General features: G+C 36.4%; 1 protein-coding gene and 1 long non-coding RNA gene across 6 annotated transcripts; one reads left to right on the top strand and one right to left on the bottom strand.

Moving 5' to 3' along the window:
- Position 1: 1 nt before the first annotated feature.
- LOC121636234 lies at positions 2-7,706 on the top strand. The gene is made up of 2 exons (XR_006009693.1): positions 2-151; positions 5,629-7,706. It is a non-coding gene; the product is annotated as an uncharacterized LOC121636234 (long non-coding RNA).
- A 5,876-nt stretch (positions 7,707-13,582) lies between these two features.
- On the bottom strand, positions 13,583-21,085 carry im:7151449 (complement decay-accelerating factor). Of its 5 annotated transcripts, none has more exons than XM_041979541.1 (13): positions 20,886-21,085; positions 20,347-20,532; positions 20,089-20,188; positions 19,741-19,811; positions 19,320-19,502; positions 17,448-17,498; positions 17,190-17,291; positions 16,671-16,748; positions 15,186-15,224; positions 15,055-15,096; positions 14,920-14,968; positions 14,135-14,210; positions 13,583-13,901 (listed from the first exon to the last, which is right to left on the bottom strand). In XM_041979541.1, exons 1-12 carry the CDS (start codon positions 20,965-20,967, stop codon positions 14,153-14,155), a joined length of 1,041 nt encoding a protein of 346 aa, XP_041835475.1. In that variant the 5' UTR covers positions 20,968-21,085; the 3' UTR covers positions 13,583-13,901; positions 14,135-14,152. The 5 variants fall into 5 exon arrangements, with proteins under 5 accessions (XP_041835475.1, XP_041835474.1, XP_041835477.1 ...); XM_041979540.1 differs by having other exon boundaries at positions 17,448-17,510; XM_041979543.1 differs by lacking the exon at positions 17,448-17,498.
- Positions 21,086-21,374: the final 289 nt, after the last annotated feature.

Here is a 21,374-nt window from a genome sequence, read left to right on the forward strand (position 1 = left end):
TTGTTAGGGGATACACTGTGACAAACGTGCGCCCTGAGATTGTTAATAACGACAATAAGGCAGAAACAGGAATCCGGTGGACTGACCATTCAGCGAGGGTCGGGTCTGAGGGAAATGGCTGACATGAGAAAAGCAAGCTTGGTATAAACACGTAAGTTATTTATGTTATTACATGAGCAAAGAGATATCACGCTGCGTATGTTGCGTAAAGAATACCACTATGTAATTCATAACCACTGGAGTCCAGGGTAGAAAGGTAAGAATAACGCTTAGGTACTTATTAAAGTATGGACCAAAGAATAATTAAACAAAACAGTAATAAGTAATGTGTTCACAGTCATGCAGGCATTAGGCGGCTTGTTGATAGGAATAAGTTGTAAACACTTTTTTAAAAATCCCAGTGTTTCATCATCGATATGACAACAGGTAAATTTAAACTGCGTCAGCGCGAAGTCCGACAAGCCATATAAAATCCAACAGGAATTTCCGCTGCGATGGTTGTACACGCTGCGACGGTATGACAGAGTGTGTGTGCTACGTCTGAAACTTGACTTGAGACCGATTTTCAAGATTAAACGAAGATGTAAACAAAACGTGGAATTGGTAGCGATGGCGTGTCAAGGAAGAGCTCGGAATAGGATGCTGCGCAAGAGATGGATAGTGCGTAATCCTGTTGTGGGAGAGGACGATGTTACGCAGTACATATTGGCACGATAGTTTACCTCCCGATGGCCTCATGGGCTCCTAGGAAAGTGTTGTCAAAAATTACCGGTTGGTTTTATTAATAAAAATACTTCTTTAGTTGACGGACGTGATCACAAATCGATCTGCGAGGGTAAAGTTGTTGTTTGATGATTTAAGAAGAAATGAAAACTCGAGCATCGCAGCGATGACACAGCTTTATTTATGTTTTACGTGTCAAACATCATTTGCTGCGTCACAGAGATCCAGGGAGATCCTTAATGGTAATTTAGATTTATAGTGCGCACTTGATATGTTGAAAACAAGCTGTGCCTCCAGAATATAGGGGGTGCTACTGAGTGGCACCCTCTTTGGAATGTATCATCTGCTGTACAAGGATGTTGGCATGTTTCTTCTCTCTGTCATCACTTATTGTTTGTACTTTTTATGATTGGGATTAAATGATATTGCCCAAAGTACTGTAATTAACCCATCACACAAAGTTTTTACCTTTGTACTTCTGCTATCATCAAGTATGAGACATTTAGCAGATGTGTCCCTTCACGATCTTGTAATGCACCCCTTCTGTAACACACTGTTGAGACGCTTGTTGTGATGACACTATTGTGGTTGAAACAGAAGCTGCTGGTACTGTATCTTTCTAATGACAACGTCATAGAAAGGTGTGGTACTTCCTGCTGCTGATATGCCAAAGAGACATGAGATGAATATGCTTCTTCACCTCCCAGAGCGTCTGAGGTGGAAATGAAACACAGGACGAGCAAACGCCATCCTGTCAAATGTCAACTTGTTCATTCTATTGGTGAATCAGCAGTAGACCTCATGAGTTGCTAAACCACTGGCAAGCAAAGGTAAGAAGAGAGAGAGAGAGAGAGAGAGAGAGAGAATGAGAGGGGATGGTACCTTTAGAACCTGAATTATTTGTACTGAAAAGAAACTCTGCTCCAGAGGGAATGTTTTTATGGTGGTTTTGAAACATGTTAAGGTCCTGGGAAGATGCATAAACTGAGCACAGAGTGAGTATCAGGGGCTGGCTTGTAATCAAAATACCTCCAGTGTTTTTATTGTAGATAACTTACTATTGTGTGGACCAGGCTGCCAAAACTAATCAGAACATGCTTTAAAGATTGTGAGGATCATGCCCTCAGCAGTCATAATGTTTACCATGTCTTCTAAAGCTGTCCAGTGGAACAAGTGACCCACTTTCACAAACAAGGAAATGTGACCTCAATAGTTATTTTGCCTTTCTATTTTTTTTTTTTTTTTTTTTTTTTTTGTGGTGGTGGTGGTGGAGAGGGGTGGGGGTAGAGTTGCTGCCTCTCAAGTGAAACAAAAAAAAGCATTCAAGTGAGCTTAATTCAGAGGTCTCAAACAGTTAACACAGGAGTTAACCTTCCAGCAGTGAAGGGATAAGATGATAGAACTTATCTTAGACTAATATGTGAAATCAAATTATGCGGTTTCATGGAAATACAAGCTCCAGTTTGCTTTGAATTCTCCATTTAGAATAATAATGTATGGTCTCTGAAGCCCCCCCTCACCCCATAAAATACACTGCACAATGTGTTGGTCCACACCTGCACCGGCTGTTTCAACTGAGTTAAGTGATTAATTAAATGGGCCTTTATTCATCCTGCTGGTAGTCTATGATGGGCAGCCACAGGAGGCAAGGAAAAGTCATATCTTTCCCCAAGAAAGAAAAATCAGGTTACCAGAAAGTGAAAAAAAAAGGAGAGCGAGAGAAAGTGAAGTGAGAAGCAGCTGCTTCCTGGTTTCCTTTAGAAGAGAGGTGAGCAGCACACCTGGACCAGCACAGTTTGAGCTGATAGCAGCAGCAGCAGCAGGTGTCTCGGAGCGAAGGCAGAACATTAGGATTCATTTAGGGACTACACAGATTAATTACTATCCGAAATGCATCGGTTATCACCTCTAATCATTTGACTCTAAGATCTTACAGTAAAAACAGCTGGACTTTGTATCAATATTTTATTCCTTTCCCTGTGATCAGCCATGACATATTAGATGGATTCCTTATAATCCCAGGATTGTGAACATGCCACTGTCATTGCTGAATACAACAGACCTAAAATAATAATAATAATAATAATAATGTTAATTCATGTGATCTTGGGTTAAAGTTGATCAACTTCAAATGTCTTCAAATGTTTTCAAAGTAAACTTCCAAATCCAGTAGGAGAGATCAAAATGAAATTATCTGACTGCATTTATAACAACAGTCTGATATTCAGTTGGAAGTATTTTCCAATTTGAATGTTTTTCTTTTTTTTTATAAAGCCTATTACAACCATATTATTATTATTATTATTATTATTATTATTATTATTATTATTATTATTATTTGATGTTTCATCATCAGTTTTTTGGAAGCAGCAGTCACAATCGGTTTAGTAAAGGGAAGCAGATGGAGCATAACGTTGCTCATTTTATAAACATTGCAAATTCTTATAATAAAAACTGTGATCTGAGTACTGGGGGCCCTGTGCCCCATTAGAGCCCTATGTCTAGCAACACCCCAGATCTAAAACAAAAACTGCTTAGACGAACTTAAAAACCATCCCTGCTTTTCCAGCTGGAGCTGATAAATTTCAGCTGACACTGGTGGTTCAATAATGGATAGAGACGTAATTTTAGAAGACAAGACAGAGATTGAGAATCTACTGATGAATGTGTTTACAGCGAGGGGCCAGCATCACCTGTAGCCTACATAAACCATCAGGGAACATGGAAAGCGACCCACTGCCTTTTAAAACAGATCCCTCCTACGCTGAGATTATAGAATAGGAAATGGTACAGAGCTGAGAGATGACAGTGCTAAAATTAAACTCGGAGCACTGCTGGCCCAGCTAGATGATGATGTATTAATAGACAAGTGTGAGGCAGCATTTATTCGTAGGTAGAGACACCTTATGTGCTGCAACATGAGGGAAAAGGTGATGTAAGCAACTGTGATGAAACCAATAAGGAGACTTCTCCAGTCTTCCATCATGAATAGCCCTATTTTAGTTTGTATAGTTATACTGTACATCAAAGCATATATGAATATCAAAGGTAGACAGCAGGTAAGAAAATAAAATGCTGAGATTGTTTTGGTTGCCTCAGTGTTTTTGTCCATGATTAACCAGGTGTTCCTTGTCTCAGAAACTGGAAACCTAATTTGTTTTCTGAAGATGCCCTACAGCAGCTAGTTTAACTCATTACTCCATTCTTGTTGTCAGCAAGACATCTGATATTTCCCAACAGGCCAAGCAAAAGCCAGAAAAGAGTGACAAAGTGTAAATCAACTCCTTCGTCCATGGAATATATTTTCACCCATTGTGTGGCAGACCGGACAAAGTGTCAAGCTCATCTTAATGTGTTATGGCTCTTTCTACTCCAAACATTTCACAATACGTGTCTCCAAGGAGAATGTGATGCAATGTAGAAAGAGATATCCAAGCTATTACATGAGCCAAACTTTTGGTACTTTCAGGGCACTGCCTGTGCAGACTGAGTACTCAGGAAATGAGGTCTGATTGGTCCAGTTAGGTATCATGTGATTTTTTTGTAATTCTACAATCGACTCCACAAAAGCAAAAGCAGTGGATTTCAACTTCAAAAGCATTTAATCAAATTAGTACCTTACACAGATGTATTTGTATACGGCACAATATGTTTTACTTAAGGTATTTTGATCCAAATTATACTCCACATTTCTTTGACTGCAGGTGGCTCAAAAACACATTACCTTGATAAGGTTGCCTCTCTCACTCCTGATAAATTAGGACCTCTAATCTGTAAGAGGATTAACCACCTACCCTGTTTACACGTGCAAACATGCACACAGCTCTGCCCCACACTGTTATAGGGTCATGCCGGCATTCAGTGTTCGTTTTACGTCACCTGCTCTGTTGAGAACAATTCAAGTGACTTTCTACTGTTGACTCAAATTGCGCACTAACTGCCTGCATTGAGAATATTTAACCACAGGGATATATTAAATTACCATTTCCTTTAAAAAGAAAGATTGGTTCAGTATGTTATTGACTAAAACATTTTTTTGTGTGTCATCTGTGATTAATCTTTTCTTTTTCATCTCTGCTGGTAAATATTTTTTGTTGTTGTTTTTTTTTTGTTAAAAGTGGACATTGCATGCAGTTTGATGTGGCTTCAAATAAACCAATGTTGCGTAACTCACTTTTGTTTTGGTCTTAAAAGAGCCCGATGCGCCTTTAACAAGCACTAGATGATCAGGTGACTTGGTAGGGGAAAAAAGCAGCTCTGTGCTCACAAAAGAACTTGTAGTAAAATGAACAAGGGAGCATGAAAGAGGGAGAGAGTGGTGGATAGAGAGAGGTTTACAAGTAATATTATATGGAACGGATGTAAAGGGTGCTGCAGCCTTTAGAGCACAATGCTCGTCTGATTTACTCTTAACGTTGATCGAGGATGCTTTAATCATTTTGTTTGGCTTAAGTTACACATTCTTAAATCAATGATACCTATCACAAATTCCTTAATTATATTACCAGTTCCTAAAATAAAACCAGCCAATACAACTGCTTTTGTTTTAGAAGCCAAGACACTAAACTACCAGTGAAGAGGATTATGCATTGGCTGACAGGGAAATTGTCCCTGAAAGACACATGCAGGTTTTGGATTAGTTGCTACGTCACCTTTTCCCCAACAACAGGATAACAGTGTCTGAGACACTGTCAGAGCAGGATAATGCCTGGTTTTTAATGCCAGACCTACAAACAGGATCCAGGGAGTTTTCATATTAATCATCATAGTTTTGTTCTGTTCATTTAAAAAGAGAATTGTAACAGAGAAAGTCCCAAATGAGTTTCATATAGACATTCTGTTCTCTGCATGCTTCATTGCGTTGGACAACAGGGGCACACACTAATGAATCTTTACCTATTTCAGGCCCTGTTTTTTCCATCTCGCACCACAGTCAACGCTCACTATCAGCAGCAAACTGGATGCCTGAGGCAGACCCAGGAGAGGACACAATATCCTTCTGTGCACTACAAAGAAATCTGCAGGGAGCTTCAAGTATCTATTTTTCTACAATATGATTCATAGCCAGTTTTTGTTAAACTTGATATCTGGTGCCAGTCCACTGCCATGCCATCTTGGCCACGCTCTTCTAATTCGAGGTGCTGAGCTTCTGTGTCTTTCCTTGATGTGCTGTCCGTAACTCAGTGGTTCTTCTTCATGGTCTAATTGCCAGCAGATAGTCTGCTTCTTCCTAAATTAGTTGTTATTTTTCAGTTTGGAAGATCTCAAAAATTTCAGACACAGCCCTGGAGGACATCAGTCTTTAGACAAGTATATTATGTCTTTGCCAAACTTATTTTCTGTTGTCAGCAAAGTTTGTACAAAGATTCATCTTCTTAGTGCAGATAAAGATACAGGGGGGCATTTCGCTTCACGTTCAATAATCAAAGTTACAACTATGGTAATTAAACATTCTGTAATGCAATTTCAGCACCTGCTTAATCTTGTGGAATGTGTTTTAAATAACCTGCAGAAGTTTTTATTTTGTTATAATTTTAAAAATTTAATGTCTTCTTGACAAAAAACCTTATTAGTAGAACAAACACTTATGAGAAAAACAGATTAGTGAAGAGATAAAAATTGTTTATGTCTGCTGTGGAGCAAGAACAAAAATCAAAAGGTTGTATAATTGATGTTATTCTGTGTTTTTTCTGTCATCTTTACTCAAGCATATAGGAGGTTTTGTTTAATTACCGTATCCTCTTAAAACACCTAAGTCATTACAAAGCAGATCAGTCATTACATTAGCTAGTTTTGTAGAAGAGCTTCTGACTCTTAGCAAATTGAATTAGTACTAATATAACTGAAATTAAACTGTATGGAGCTTTTTATTGATAGTGTTAAAATAATTTATCAGTTACATTCTCAGGTCTGATTGTTAATTTTCCTCATCATCATGAAGAGCACTCATAAAACATGTCCAAAATTTATGGTGGATTCACATTTTATTTTTCTTTTATTTGGATTGATTAATCTATTATTATTATTTTTTCAGATGTTGACATGGTTTTGAACTTTGGGTTTTTTAAAAGTCATCCTCCCCAGGGAACTGGTTTCAGATGGTGTGTTAGAGTATAAAATCCCATCTAGCACCATTTGAAATCGGTGTTCTTGAGCAGGAACAGACTTCTGGTGTGCCTCCATTTTTGGATTTTAGTTTGGTGCCATTGTTTAGATTCATATTTCTACCTACTACTATAGACTCATGATAAATTTAGTCAAACTAATTTGGAAGTTTCAAAGATGTGATGATGTTTATGGAGGTTCTCAAACCATCAGAAAGAAGACAACGTTGGATTCAGTCTCCTGACCCCTTGATCCCCCTCCCACCAGGGCTGACCGTTTTCCTCTGGTGTTTAGAGTTTCCATCATGTCTAGCACCATTTGAAATCGGTTACAATGTGGAGGGACAGTCGACAAGCATTTTGCTTCAGCTTCATGATGGAATACCTAATAGTACCAGAAGATGGCAGCCTTGTACTATTGTCCCTGTGGTTAATTCAGTCACTGGATGAAGTTTGCTGAAAGACCCTCTTCAAGTGCAAGCCCAGGAAAGGTTTAGGAAAAAAAAGTCAAGAACTGACTTTGTTAAGGGTGACAGTTTCCTCTCTTTTCCATGCAGCGATCAGTCATCCATGCCGTCTGTAATTTATAGCAACAGTTGTGATTTGTTTCCAGGAACAGTGAACTAAAGGAATTATCTGCTTAAACACTTCAGTAATCCAGAAGTTGGCTATCTGGTCTGTGCAGCATTTTAAAATGTATGTCCAAAAGAGTATTTTTCACAGTCTGGACTTTGAGTTACCATCAGGTCTAAGAAGACAACACACAAAATAAAATGCATTTAACTTTAAGAACTGCGAACAGTTCTTTGAGTTTATGAGTAGTCAGTTAATTTAAAGCATGTAATATCTTAAAACATGCATGCCTGCCATGCTAATGCTCCATTATGTAGAAAAGAAGGCAAATAAATGACCATCATTAGCCTAAAACAAGAAGCTCTGAATTGTCAACTATTTTACCTCCCAAAAACACTCTTAGCTGATCTTTGCATGAATACATATGTTCTTTTTCATAAATTATTGAAAACTCTTAATTAAAATTCATGAATCATTAACCTACACTGCCAGTATTATTAACCATGATCATGTGAATTTCAAGTGTATGGTTTCCAGGGGGTTGCAAGGAAAATACTCATGAATGTACATAGTTTTAATGAGTAAGGACTCATTGAGACTGAGCTGTTATTAATACCAGCCATATTAAAGTTCTGTTACTTACATAATGTGAGACATCACTGAAGTACTATAGACAGCTGTAAGGACACAAGTGTTAGCCTATTTACATGCCTTTGTTTTAACAGTTGTACTTGACTTTATGTTCCAATGTGTATCTGCACCTGGTCATTTAAATAAAGTTAAAGTCCTTTTTTAAACCCTCTTATTCCACTTTAGGGCTGCCAGGTGAGAGGCAGGTTACATCTTGGATGGGTTGCTATTCCTTCAATCTCAGTGCCCACACAGATACGAACATGACAACCACTCACTCGCACTTACTCCTAAGGTCAACCTAGAATCACAAACTAACCCAATGTGCATGTTTTTGAAATGTGGGAGGAAGGCAGAGAAATCTATGCAGATATGAGGAGAACATGCAGACTCTACACAGAAAGGCCCCATTTAAGATTCAAGCAAGAGGACGTCTTTCTTCTAGCGACGGTGCTAACCCCCAAGCCACTGTGCAGTCAGAAAAATAACTAAATAAACATTAAATTATAAATAGACAAGTTGACAAACTGTTAAAGAGCTGAAATAAAGTAAAGAGAAATATGTGGCTGTAATCTCCAGTTTTCCGGGAATGCATTGGGGTGTTGTTTTAGTAGCTTGGCAACACCTGAGCTGTTGACATCTCATGCAGCGAAGCCAGATAACATAGGTAAACTCTCTCTGAAGGCAACATTAACAGAAACACACAGCCAATATTTCAACATCCTCCACAGGAACATGTCCTAGATTACACAGTCTGCAATCCCACCTTCTGTACTCTTTCTACTCTGTCTGTGTGGCTAAAAAGTCTAAAAGACCTGAACAGAGATGTTGAGGTCCAATAAATCCTCCTCTAGAAATTAAACACATTATACTGCATTCCTGATATCCCTGCTCATAGCATGTCCACTTATTTGCCAGGAATCTCAAAACCCCCATGCTGATCAAGGTAAGAAATGGTTCCAAGTTTCTCCTTCCTCTCCATTTTACTCCTGCACTATATCTCCTCTCCAATGTCAGCTGCTCCCACATATAAACAATTTATGTTGCCATTTTTAGAAGAATGTGTGCAAAAAGCCATCAAGGAGAATTGGATATGGAACTGTGTTTCTATATCAACAGCAAACAAAAATAATGTCAACTCAATTCAATATGCTTACGCTATGGAAAAACAGTGAGTCACGGGGAGTGCCTTAACTAAACATGACATCACTGTTACTGGTCTAGATGGCTGGTGTCATCTGTTGTATGATGGTACATTCAGACTTTCCTTGGCCTCAGCAAGGTTATTTAACCTCAAGGTTAAAAATAAAAGTTGGTTAAAGCATACATGAGGATTAGAACCACTGTAAAAATAGAAATAAAATCAAGCTACAGTGTGTTTAATTACAGGGAAACAGTTGGAGTTTTGAGAGAACACATGTGGAGAAGTTGAATATAAAACCATTAAAAGAAATGGCACTACAGTCTTAAGCCGTGTGGTATGACCAGGGGCTGTTGGCTAACTTTTACCAGATGTTACTGTGTCAGTTTAATGACTTTTAATTCTACTCTATTGATGGACTTTATCTTTAAATAAGTTGTTTTGTGGCACTTTATCTGACCACATTCATAAAAAAAAAAACTAAACAAAAAGGTAATGCTTAAATCACTAAGATCAGCATTCATATAGCAACACACTTAAAGTATGTGCCAAAAGTGACATAAATAGAAGATAAATTTAGGCACAACCTGTTTTAAAAACAGAGAAGTGGAGCTGGAGGAGTTTGTTGACACCATTCAACCATCCACAAAGCATGGTAATTAGTATGTTGACAGTATACTTTAACAGTAATATGTGGTGTTGCTCAGATAAGGTTAGGCTAGCTTGAAATGAAAATTTCCTTGTATCAGAATCAGCCATCCACAGACATTTTAGGCTACATCTGTTTTCATTCTACAAAGTGCTATGGTCTCTACTGAAAACTGAATGTTTTCTATCATAACAAAAATGAGAATAGGCTGCCAACATTAAACTAAAAATCCATATAAATGAAGGTGCTTCAGAGTTTAAGGTGCATGTAAACATCTAAGATCAAAGATGGGTCATCTGGTTCTGATCTCATGCTGAGTCTGCAGTGGAAACCATTTATGTCTTGTTTGTCTAAACCCTGAAGATCTTCATCCTCTCTTTCTCTCCTCTCATGAAACTAGCTTTGAAGAGGAGTCATAAAGAGGACTCATCTAACCAACAAGGGGTTTCCTTTATTCTTATTTTTTTGCTCAACCACCCCAGCACTGTGCCAAAACCATTCTGCCTCACATTTTGTGCAACCATGTAAATGATTCAACCAAGTTGCATGAGTCACCACAAATTCCTTTGTTCCAGATGGGCTGACAGGGTTTACTCTGCAATACCACACGATTAGTCTGAGAATGTGAGGTGTAATTTCTTCTTGTTGATCTAGTGTACAACTGCATCACTTCCTCTAACTGAGGGGAAGGGGTTAACTAGAGGGTGTCCTGCACACGAGGAGGAAATGATCACTCTTCATGTTGTGTTGTTGCACAAAACGACATGAAGAGTGATCATGATCTTGTACAGTTAATGTCATGGGAGCCAACTAAAAGTGCTCTTCTTAGTTTGAAACTTCCTGATCATAAGTGTCTGTTGTTTTCTAACAGTGAATTTAGTTGTATACACATGAATAGATTATGTTCACAGCAGAAGCACATTTCATTTAGACCGTTTCAGGCTTGCTTTAAAAAAGTTAATATGAATTTAACATTAAATATACATTATCTCTACATAGGCCGACTCTGATAAAGTGAAGAAGAGGCAAATCAAAGAAGTTTTAGGATGAATATTTAAGGGGAGGTCTCCAAAATGGCCATTTTGGCACAGTTTGGCCATCTGTTTAACCATGGGAAAGTGTGTCCAAACTTTTGAAAAAAATTAACCCTGAATCAACTGTGTAGGGAACCTGAAACATCAAACTATTTCATGAGAAAATATGTTCATTGCTTATATAATTTACAGTAGAACACACAATTAACTGTTAAGAAAGTTTTATTTATGTTTTAAAGGCTAGAAATCTGTTTAAAAACCCACAATAACAGGATTTGTACAAAGGGATGGACAGAGAAATCACTGTCATTTTCCTGTCTTTGCCAAACAGGATAGAGACTTAGAGCGTCAGTGGAGACTGGGCAGATGGTGACTGATGAATTACAGTTGTGACTGTGAACTCTGTCAGCCTCTGCTTGTGTAATTTCCCATCTCTGAACTAAAGGGGAACATCAAAATAAATTTAGATTTATTTCCCGAAATTGTTTTGGATTTTTTTGTCTTGATGCCTGACAGGGATGATGAGCCACAATGGGAGTGGTGTCCTGCGTTGGAAAAACAGGGTTTTGAAAGAGGAGGAAACCTCACCACTTCGTTTCTTGTGCTGAAATCACATTTATAAAATACTTAAATCCACAGCAAACGGCCAGTGAAATCTGTAATATGAAAACATTGCTCTAAATTAACTGTGGTTTTAGGAGTTGCTCGGAAAACACCATCTGATGGATTATGATAAATGCAACAGACTTTTATGAGCTTTTGGGTTTTTTCATATTACCAGAAAGAGGTTTTGATGGGCATTGTTATGAAACTTTCCACACTTGTTTATGTCCCACCCAGGATAACTTTAGTTCTATTAATCTTTCCTCTAATTCCACTGTTCATAGTTTGATTTCAGTATTGCAAATCCCCATAAACAAATATGGGCATCAGCTGTTTTGTATCACTGTAAAACAACAACAAATAAAAATATTTTGTGGTAGTCTGACCAAAACCATTAAAAATTTAGAGACTAGCACATGCAAAATAATTAAGGTCAGATCTGTCAAAACACCTTCTGAAAAAAAAAAAACAACATTCTTAAAGTCTAAAGCATCCTAGATGGACTGAATACCATTTTTCCCCAAAAGATCTTCCAGCATTCAGTATTTTGATAAAACTAATGGAAAGCTGAGTCATAGCAGTATATAAAGCCATAGCCAACTTGTGTTTCACATTATATTTATCAGACCTTTCATTCAGTGATCCCCGAGGGCAGTAATTGTAGAGAGCGCCACTCCCATCATGGGAGAATAATTTCATCACAGGAAGAAGCGATAATTCAGAACATCTTTGTTTAGACTTGAATCTTTGCACAAAAGCAGGGTTGAACAAATCTGGTCTTTGACAGCCCTGCCCTACATGCTTTAGGTGTGTCCCTGTGCATGCATGCCTCAAATGACTGGGTAATTAACAGGTTTGAGGAGAAGCTGAGGACAATCTGTTAATCCATTTAATCTGAATGTGGTGTGTAAGAGGAGGTTTAAGGAGACAAGTGGACCCACACACAGTACCAGGAAAATTCGAAAGTATGGCCTTTTATTATCATTTTTGACAACTGCTTTAGTAATGTAACAGAAAATACTTGTCATATAGCTCTCAGGTCTCGTCATGCGTGTTGACGATAATAAAAATACTTTTTGCTTTGTCTGGGTTTTCTTTTGAATCTAAATGATCCCTAATAGAACTATAAGGATTTCTTTCCAATGTCTCCTGTGAACAACACTATATCCTTTTTTTAATTACTTTCTGGGGTAAGCTGTTGCAATGGCGTCTGAGAAAAACAGCTAACCCACCCTCTCAGGTTTTTAATTTAAACGAATGGCTGTGATAATGACTCCATATCCTGTCTGTGACCATGCTTTCTCTTCTGCACAATTAATCAAAGAATCTTTTCAGTCAATGTCAAGTTCAAGTTTTGCACTGAGGGAAGCTACAGGAAGAAACCTGTTTTCCTGACCTTATAAAGCCTCTCTGGATGTTCCAAAAAATGTGCAAAGGAACCTCTGTCACGACACAGTCTAGGGTACAATGAAGCAGTGTCATTCCATTTTTCTATGGGGGCTTTCCTCTGTTCTGGTCCACACCCTTGCCAGGATAATAACTTGGTCTTATTCTCTCTTGACAATGAATGCATTCATTTAGTTTCTCCTGTAAAACAAAGGTCTCTACTTTTTATTATGTGAAAAATACTTTGACCAATGCTTTTATGTCTTTCTAAACTGACTCATTTTACCTCTTCACTTTTAGAGAAGTGGCTTGCCAAACATTTGCAAATCATGAATGAACTTCGATTCATTCATGATCAGAAAATTTTTTGTATCTTTGATCTTACATTGTATATGGTAGCTTGTGTAATGCATTCTTTATCAAAGGCCAACATTCTTCAGAATTCTTTTGTCATGAAGAAAGGTTTCCCTTTTTTTCCCCTCTTTTTATGGACGGTAACTTAAAGGAGCCCAGAACAGCAGACAATTATGAAAAGAAAGTCAGGGGGCGAAGAATGTGGCTGATTGTATCAGCCACATTCAGTCTGCAAAGTGAATTAAACACTTTGTGAACTTCTTGAATAACTTCTGTTATGCCTCTGTTATGATGAGGAAAAAAAAAACAGCACATAACATGAAAACCTGCAGGCTTGAGATTTATAAAGGCTGTAATATATACATATATATACAACACAAGAAGATAATGTTAAACTGTTTACTTAAAACATAAATAATGCTCAAAAGTTAAATAAAATATTTACAAACTTGTGTTCATGTGCCAATTAAAAAAAACATTTGAAAATTTATATATATATAAAAAAGTGCATGTGAACAACAATCTGTGGAATGTCCTCTTGAAGTGTGATAACACACAGCATGTCTGAAGACCTGATATAGTGCAAACGTATGAAAAGTGGGTTTCTTGTTTCCCCCGTTGATTCAGAAAGGCTCTCGGTTTGTTGGTATGTCCTTAGTTGGTGGCAGATGGTCTAACTGATTGGTGCAATTCCATTTGCAGAGCTAGTTTTGACAAGAAATGCAGTAAAAACTGTTTAGTTCACACAGTGGTACAAGTAAAAAGGCACATTCATCCTTTAAAGGCTTCCCTGTAGGAATAATAATAATAATAATAATACTTCATACTTCCATTTAAACATGGTAAGAATAAAAACAAAAAAAAGAAAAAAAAGGGCTTAAATATGTTTCTGGGGTATTTAAATGTTTTTTATGGTAATAAATACACAGGAAGTTACCTGAGTGAGGAAGGCAATCTAAAGATTTTGGAACTGTAATAACTCCGGCTTCAGGTCCTCTCCAGTGTCATATGAGCTATAGTGTCATCAAATAAGGAATGTGTGTCAGAACTGTTGAGTTAAAAGTTTATTAGTCCACCAAATGGTGTAGTCTTAATTTGCATTCCAGGGTATTAAGTGTTAGTCATTGGAATTAAGACAGAAGACTTTTTTTTCCAAAAAACTTTTGCCTGATATGATATTTGAAGCTTGCATACCATAAAAAAGTAACAACATATTCATTTCTCCTGTTGAAGCGGAACTATTTAGCTTAAGATGAATGCTTGGGTGTATTCTTCATCCAGCTGATCTCATGTCACAAGCTAAAATCTATATCAAAGATTTTGTCAGGCTGTTTATTGTCTTTTTTTTTTTCTTTCCTTTCACCCTGGAAGATCGTTTTATCAGAGGATTTCCTGTAGACTTAGGTCAATCCTCAGAAGTCCGGAAACACCAATATCTAAATTTCCTTATACAGTTCTATAACCAAAAAGCAGTGGAAAAACTAAAAGCTCTACTGAGTTTAAATCGTGTGGCTTTACTGTTTGGTATGTTGTTAGAAACAGATTCTAACATCTGATGACACAGTGATTGTTGCACATTCATGTACTGAGGTTGCATATTATATGTCGACTGGAAGAATTGTAAAGAGCAGAACATGCAAAGATAAATAACAGCATTAAAGTATAGATATACTTAGATAAGTTAAAAGATGTTAAAATATATATATACATATGACATCTCACCCTTTTCTCCTCAGAAGCTTGTTTAAAAAGAATGCACCTATGCATGCAACTGTAAGGAAAACAACAGAAAGCTTTACTTACATTGTGTATTTCAATTTATTGACAGCAGTGTGAAAAAGAAAACTTGTACATTACCTAAAGCAGTGACTGTTGCAGAGATTGCAACTGCTTTATATCCTGGAAAAAGGATATTAAAATCAAGTTAAATGCACAATCAAGTAAAATGCATGTTAAAATATTTTTCAGGCTAGAATACAATCACTCACCAAAATCTTTGTTAGTATCTATGACCGCCTTCCCCTTGTCTGCAAGAATAAAACAGTTTTACTATGCAAACAGTTTTTTAAAAAAGCCACTGTGCTTCTAAATGATTCTTCTGGCATGTATGCTCTTTTTTTTTTTTTTTTTTGAAAAATGTCACTACAGATTTCAATATGAGTTAAGCTGGATCAAGTAAATAGAACTTAATTAATAACACTGCAGATATTAGCAATTTATGAGTTATGGTGTTAAAAGGAAGTACTTAGCACTTTATGAAATACTTGTATTTTCTCTTTGTTAAAAAGACTCAAATGAGAACATTTATACCCCCCATTAAATATAAAACTGCACCAAGCAGTTGAGGAAAAATGGCGGCGCACAGTAGAGCAGCGGCTTCTCGAGCTCCCGGGACTAAGGCTGTTTTTCACAACTTAGAGACCACTTTTAGCACTACTTCTGTGCAAAATCTGCGTGTGAAGTACAGCACAACCGAACTCGCACTCATCAGAGATAGTTTGGTTACCACGACCATAACCCCAGGGCACTATCACTACCTCATGCACTACTATCACTACCTCATGCACATACATACTTGCACATATTTATCTAGGCTGCACATGCAAACTGGGCTCTTTAGTGTTTACTGTTATTTTTATTTAAAAAATTTTGCTGTTTATATTCTATTGTATTTAGCTTATATTCTATTTATATTTAGCCTATATTTCTATTTTTCTTCATGTCTTATTTTATTTCACTTATTGCCCTCCTTCTTATGGCTCAAACCGGGACCTCAGTTCTAATTTCGTACCATAAACATGTAAATGTGAGCTGGTATGACAATAAAGTTCCTTGAATCCTTGAATCCTTGAATCCTTGAATAAACTAAACGTAAAAATTGAAAAAGATAAGGATCATTTTATAGGCAGCATGTGTTATTTTACTTATCATTTTGCCAGGGTTCAGATCCTATTTAACTGATGGAGAACAGAAAAGTTTCACATTTTAGTTAATCTACTGGCTGACAGTGTGTGAGCTCATTACCAAACATGGGCTCATGTTTAAAAATGAGCTCATTTTCTTTGTTTTAAAGCATATCAGAGTTTATTTTAAAACGATTGGAGGTTATATCTATTAGTTGTTAAGTCTTTTAATAAAGCAATAACAAGATTAAAAATCTTCACATCCATCCTCACATGTAAGCTCTTTGTGACCTGTCTGATGGTTTATGGTCAGCTTTCCACGCTGCATTTAAGTCATGTGTAAGATCCACGCCTTCGATCTACCACTATCAAACATATCAAAATGACTGACAAAGAATCAATCTGTGGAGGAAGCTTTATTTTTTACACAATATGATGCTTTTCCTCCACAGATACAACAAAGTAAAACAAGACACGCAACATATAAAATAAAAAAGACCATTTGAAGCCATAGTTTTTTTTTTTTGGTTTTTTTTTTGTTTTGTTTTTTAAAGAAACATCATCAGATACCTTCAAATGAAGACAATGTAGATGTTGTTGCACTAGTTGTAGCAGCTTTACCCTGGGGTGTCAAAATGATTTTGCCACCTTGTGAACAAAAATAGTTATAAGAGATAAGATATAAGATATCATTTATATTATATAAGATAAAGCCAATATGACTTCTACATCATGGTTCTTGAAGACGTTTCACTTCTCATCTGAAAGGCTCCTTTAGTTTGGGTGGACTTTGGATGAGAGGTGAAACGTCCTCAAGAACCAAAAAGTTAAAGTCCAGTTGCTTTTATTCAAGCTCTGATGAATACTATGACGTAGATGAATGTGAATCTACAACAGCAAATGTAAAATTTACTTTTATTTTAAAGCCATTGCTGACCCAATGACAGTTGGCTACAATCATTGTAATTACTTCTTGCATTGTTAAGGACAAAAATGTTTCTTCTAAATCTTAAAAGTGATTTCTGACATGCACACTGCATGCACAATACAAATGCATGCAGGTATTTAAAAGTGAACATATTTCTGTACCTTGTTCTGAAGGTGAGACAGTTGCAGATGCAGTGACTGTGATAGTGTTATCTCTGTGAGGGGCTGTGGGTGTGGTGGATATAACTGCTGAAGTGGACGCCTCTGTAATATGAAACAAAATTATAGTTGCCAACAACTTTGAGGGAGCATTTGTAGTCAGTAACAATATATTACTTATATATATATATATTACAAAATAAGTTAATCTCTATTTACAAATTATTTCAATAAATACCATAGTTACTTATCACTGTATACCTTTTGCTGCTGTGGTAAAGAATGTTGTCATTTCTGTTGTAATTCTATGTTCTGTTGCCACACCTACAAACAAAGAAGACTGCTAAATTTAACCAATGCAAAATAAAAAGCCATTCATCAGCCTTTTATGAAGCTGAAGGTGGGGCATGCATATAGACATAATCTGGCATGCAGAACGTGCTGCGCCTTGAAATGAAAGTCATGCATCAGGCATTTGATTCTACATTTACTTCATATTACATAGAGAAAAAAATTAAAAGAATCCTCCATTTATTTCTCCGTCTTATGTGGAAAGCTGTGATTCAGATCTTAATGGTGCATTAGTGAAGGAAGACTGACAAATGAGCAACTTTTCAAGGAAAATCACTACTTTGTTAATTTGTTTAAGAGGTAACGAGTGTGGTAATTAGTATATAAACCATATGAGGTGAGCACACATATAAATAGTCAATAAGTGAATATGTAAAGTTATAAAGGGATGAGCTGATAATGTTTAAAAATGGAGGCTGTGTTTTCAGTGCTGAGTTTATCTGATGATGCCAACAGTATGCCCAGTGTTGAACTAAAAGCTTGTTCCAGATAACCATTTTACAACCTTGATACTGGACTGCAAACTCTCTACAGAGCTGGTCTTCTGTGACTTTTTATGCACTTTTTAAGGTTCGGAGAGCTATGAGACCACACTTGTGACTTTTGTATAATTTGGGCCATTATTTGTAAATTGAGTGCAAACTTTAAAGTATAACAAAGCTTTCTTTGATTATGAATTACATTCCAGTAAAGCCACTGTTTTGACTACATTTCACGACTGTATAAAAATCAAACCGCAAAGGCTTTTCAGTGTCCTACAGACTGGTACAGAGAGTGAAACACTATTGTTTTGGTTAAAGGAAAACGTCCAACATTTTAAACCAAATCCTTATTTTCTCATCTTTTAGGGTCTAAGGTACTTGGAATAAGTTGATTGTTGAAACAGATGCTATAAACAGAAATGTCAAAATATTGCCTGTATTTCTCACAAAGGGTGATTGTTTTTGCCATTATCCTGCAGTACATTTTTAGCACTGATTCCAGATAAAAATAAAAAGATATTTAACCATATTAATTACCTCTACTCTGTCAGCAACAAGTCTCAATTGCCCAGGAGCAGCCTTTCCATTAAAGGAAAGCTGGAGCAGTGTAGGATTTCTTTTACTGTTTTTACTGGTTGTGTTGATTTAAACAGATGCTGTGTACAGACAAGAGTGTTTTTTATCCATTTGTAGGCCTATGACTTCTGCTTGCTTCAGCTTTTCATAGTCATAGTGTGTAAAACACAGGGGAAATTTGCAAAGGGCATTTAATGCATATTCATCCATAAAGCATTGTTTTTAACATTACACAGTTATGTTCTGGACTTTAAATAATAAATTGACACAATGCAGTGGTCTTTTGGTTGCATTAACAGTATTTTTGCTTAATCTTAGTCACCAAGGCACATTTGTTCCAATGAATTATTTCTATCAGAAATCTTTAAAAAAGCAGTGGAATTTAAATAACCATGTAGGATTTTGTATGGTATGTTCGGTTAATCTGAATCATGATGCACCAGATAAAATATATATATATATATATATATATATATATATATATATATAAATAAAAGTTACTATGAATGGAGTAAGTTACCCTCTCATGTTAGAGCAAAGGTATTCATGGAACAATTAAATGAAAGCTTGGACAATGTAATGCTTTTAAAGGATCCAATGAATTTGCAAAGAATATTTTAAAAATTATATTAATTTAAAAACAACAACTGTAAGACTTCGTCACCCTCAGCCTGCTTCTCTACCCACTCTTCTTTAGAATAACAAGTATAACATAAAAACTTACCTTTGCATTCAGGAGGTTGTGAACTGTATTGACCATTTTCATTGCATTTAATGCTAGGATCACCAATGAGTGTGTATCCTACATCACAGCTGTACTTCACAGTGTCACCATATTTTGGATTATCTGGAAGATCCCAAAGGCTTCTGCCATTGGTCACTTCTGGAGGTTTTCCACATTTGACAACTGAAGAGATTAAATAAATGAATGAATGAATGAATGAATGAACAAATGTGTATTTTTTTTCAATAAAGAATAAGTTCGGATTGATATTTTTTAACATAAATTTTAAATGGTCTAAAGTATTTTATAAAAAGGTGGTAACAGTACTTCTTTTCATTTAACAAAAAGCCTTTGCTTTCAGAATGTAGAGAAAACACTAAGTCATACACAATGTACAAGAAGTACAACCTGAGACACTTACTGTTACAAGTTCCTCTTCCAAACCATCCTCCATCAAAGCACTGTCGATAGCTCATTCCCCTAATCTTGTAACTGAACAACAAGGGAAAGTAAACACAAGAGATTCATTTAAGGAGGGATAGTTTTGCAGAATCACAGACTGAACTACTGTGGTAGGGTCATTTCAGCTCAAAAGCTAAATTCCTTCAAAGGTTAATCCTAAAAGAATGTATCAACAACTTCTTCAGTGCTGGCAGGATGGACAAGGTTCTGGTTACTGGTACAAACTGATTTGATTTTCAGAGGTAATAAATCAATTTCAGACAGCAATGGAATCTAAAGATTTCATAACTCAAGGATTTAAGCTTACCCCTTATCACAAGTTACTTGTATTATATCACCAAACAGAGTACCTGCACTGGTATCAAACTGCATATTTGGCTCTGGCTTAGGAGGACCACAGTCCTTCTCTGTAAGATAAAAAATAATAATAATAATAATAAAAATAACAGACATCACAATTACTTTGCAGTACATTAAAATTATTTTGAAGTCTATAGTAGATGAGTGACAGGAAAGACTGAGGTAAAAAAAGAAAAAAAAAGAAAAAAAAAAAGGTAGGACTCACTTTTGCATATAAGATCTGGTTTAGTCCATTCCTGATCAATGCATGTTATAATTCCAGATCCGCTTTCTTTGAAGTATCCAGCGGTACACAATAAAGTGACCTCACAACCATCTGGGAAATCATTACGCAAAAGTGCTTCATTGGACAAAATCATTGGGCCATGTCCCGCAGGTTTAGGACAGTCACCTAGAAGTAAAAGAAACGGAGAGGACACATCAAGATTGTTTAAGTGTTATATATATATATATATATATATATATATATATATATATATATATATATATATATATATATAACCTTTTTAATCTATGTTTATACCAATATGATAGCAGGGAAAATATAAATGTTGTAGTTCTGTTTTATTGTTTATATAAAAGTTAATCACGCGTGTTGAGTTTCTTTAATATTATTTTATTTTTAGTTGGCATCAGAGTAAACGGCAGTTCTTCCACAGCGGAGGCGACAGAAAATGTGTCCTGGGTCTCATGTGATAAATATCATCTTATTTAACCGGCTTTTGAGGCTGCCCTTACACTGACCTGCTGTGTTCACGACAAAGAGGTAAATTATCAGCAGGGACTTCAGTTTTCGTAGTCCTCGAGTATCCAGTAAAAATTCCATATCAGGATATAAAAAGCGATAAATGATCCTGATCCAGATCCTGCAGACCGTGTCCTTTTGTCCAACTTCTTCAGGGAGGAAAAGTGTAGACTGCTCGCTCCTCACACTGTCTACTCCCGTGCTGCTGGAGCACAATTATTTAGTCGCGCAGACAGGCAGGAAGTGACGTAAGACTTACCTTCCATAATAAAAGCTGGAATTATGTTTAAACATTTTTTTGACGCGCTCCTTCTAAATTTTGTTTTTCCGACTCATGATATCAATCAACTCTTTTAATATACAGTAAATACAGTATATTAGGTAAATACACTAGATTAATATAACTAATCAAACAAGATTATAAGATTTATTGCCGAGAAGCTTCACAATAAGAATGAAACATAAATATCACAAATGCCAATACTTTT

Source organism: Melanotaenia boesemani, chromosome 3 (assembly GCF_017639745.1).
Source record: "Melanotaenia boesemani isolate fMelBoe1 chromosome 3, fMelBoe1.pri, whole genome shotgun sequence".
Classification (NCBI taxonomy): Eukaryota; Metazoa; Chordata; class Actinopteri; order Atheriniformes; family Melanotaeniidae; genus Melanotaenia; species Melanotaenia boesemani.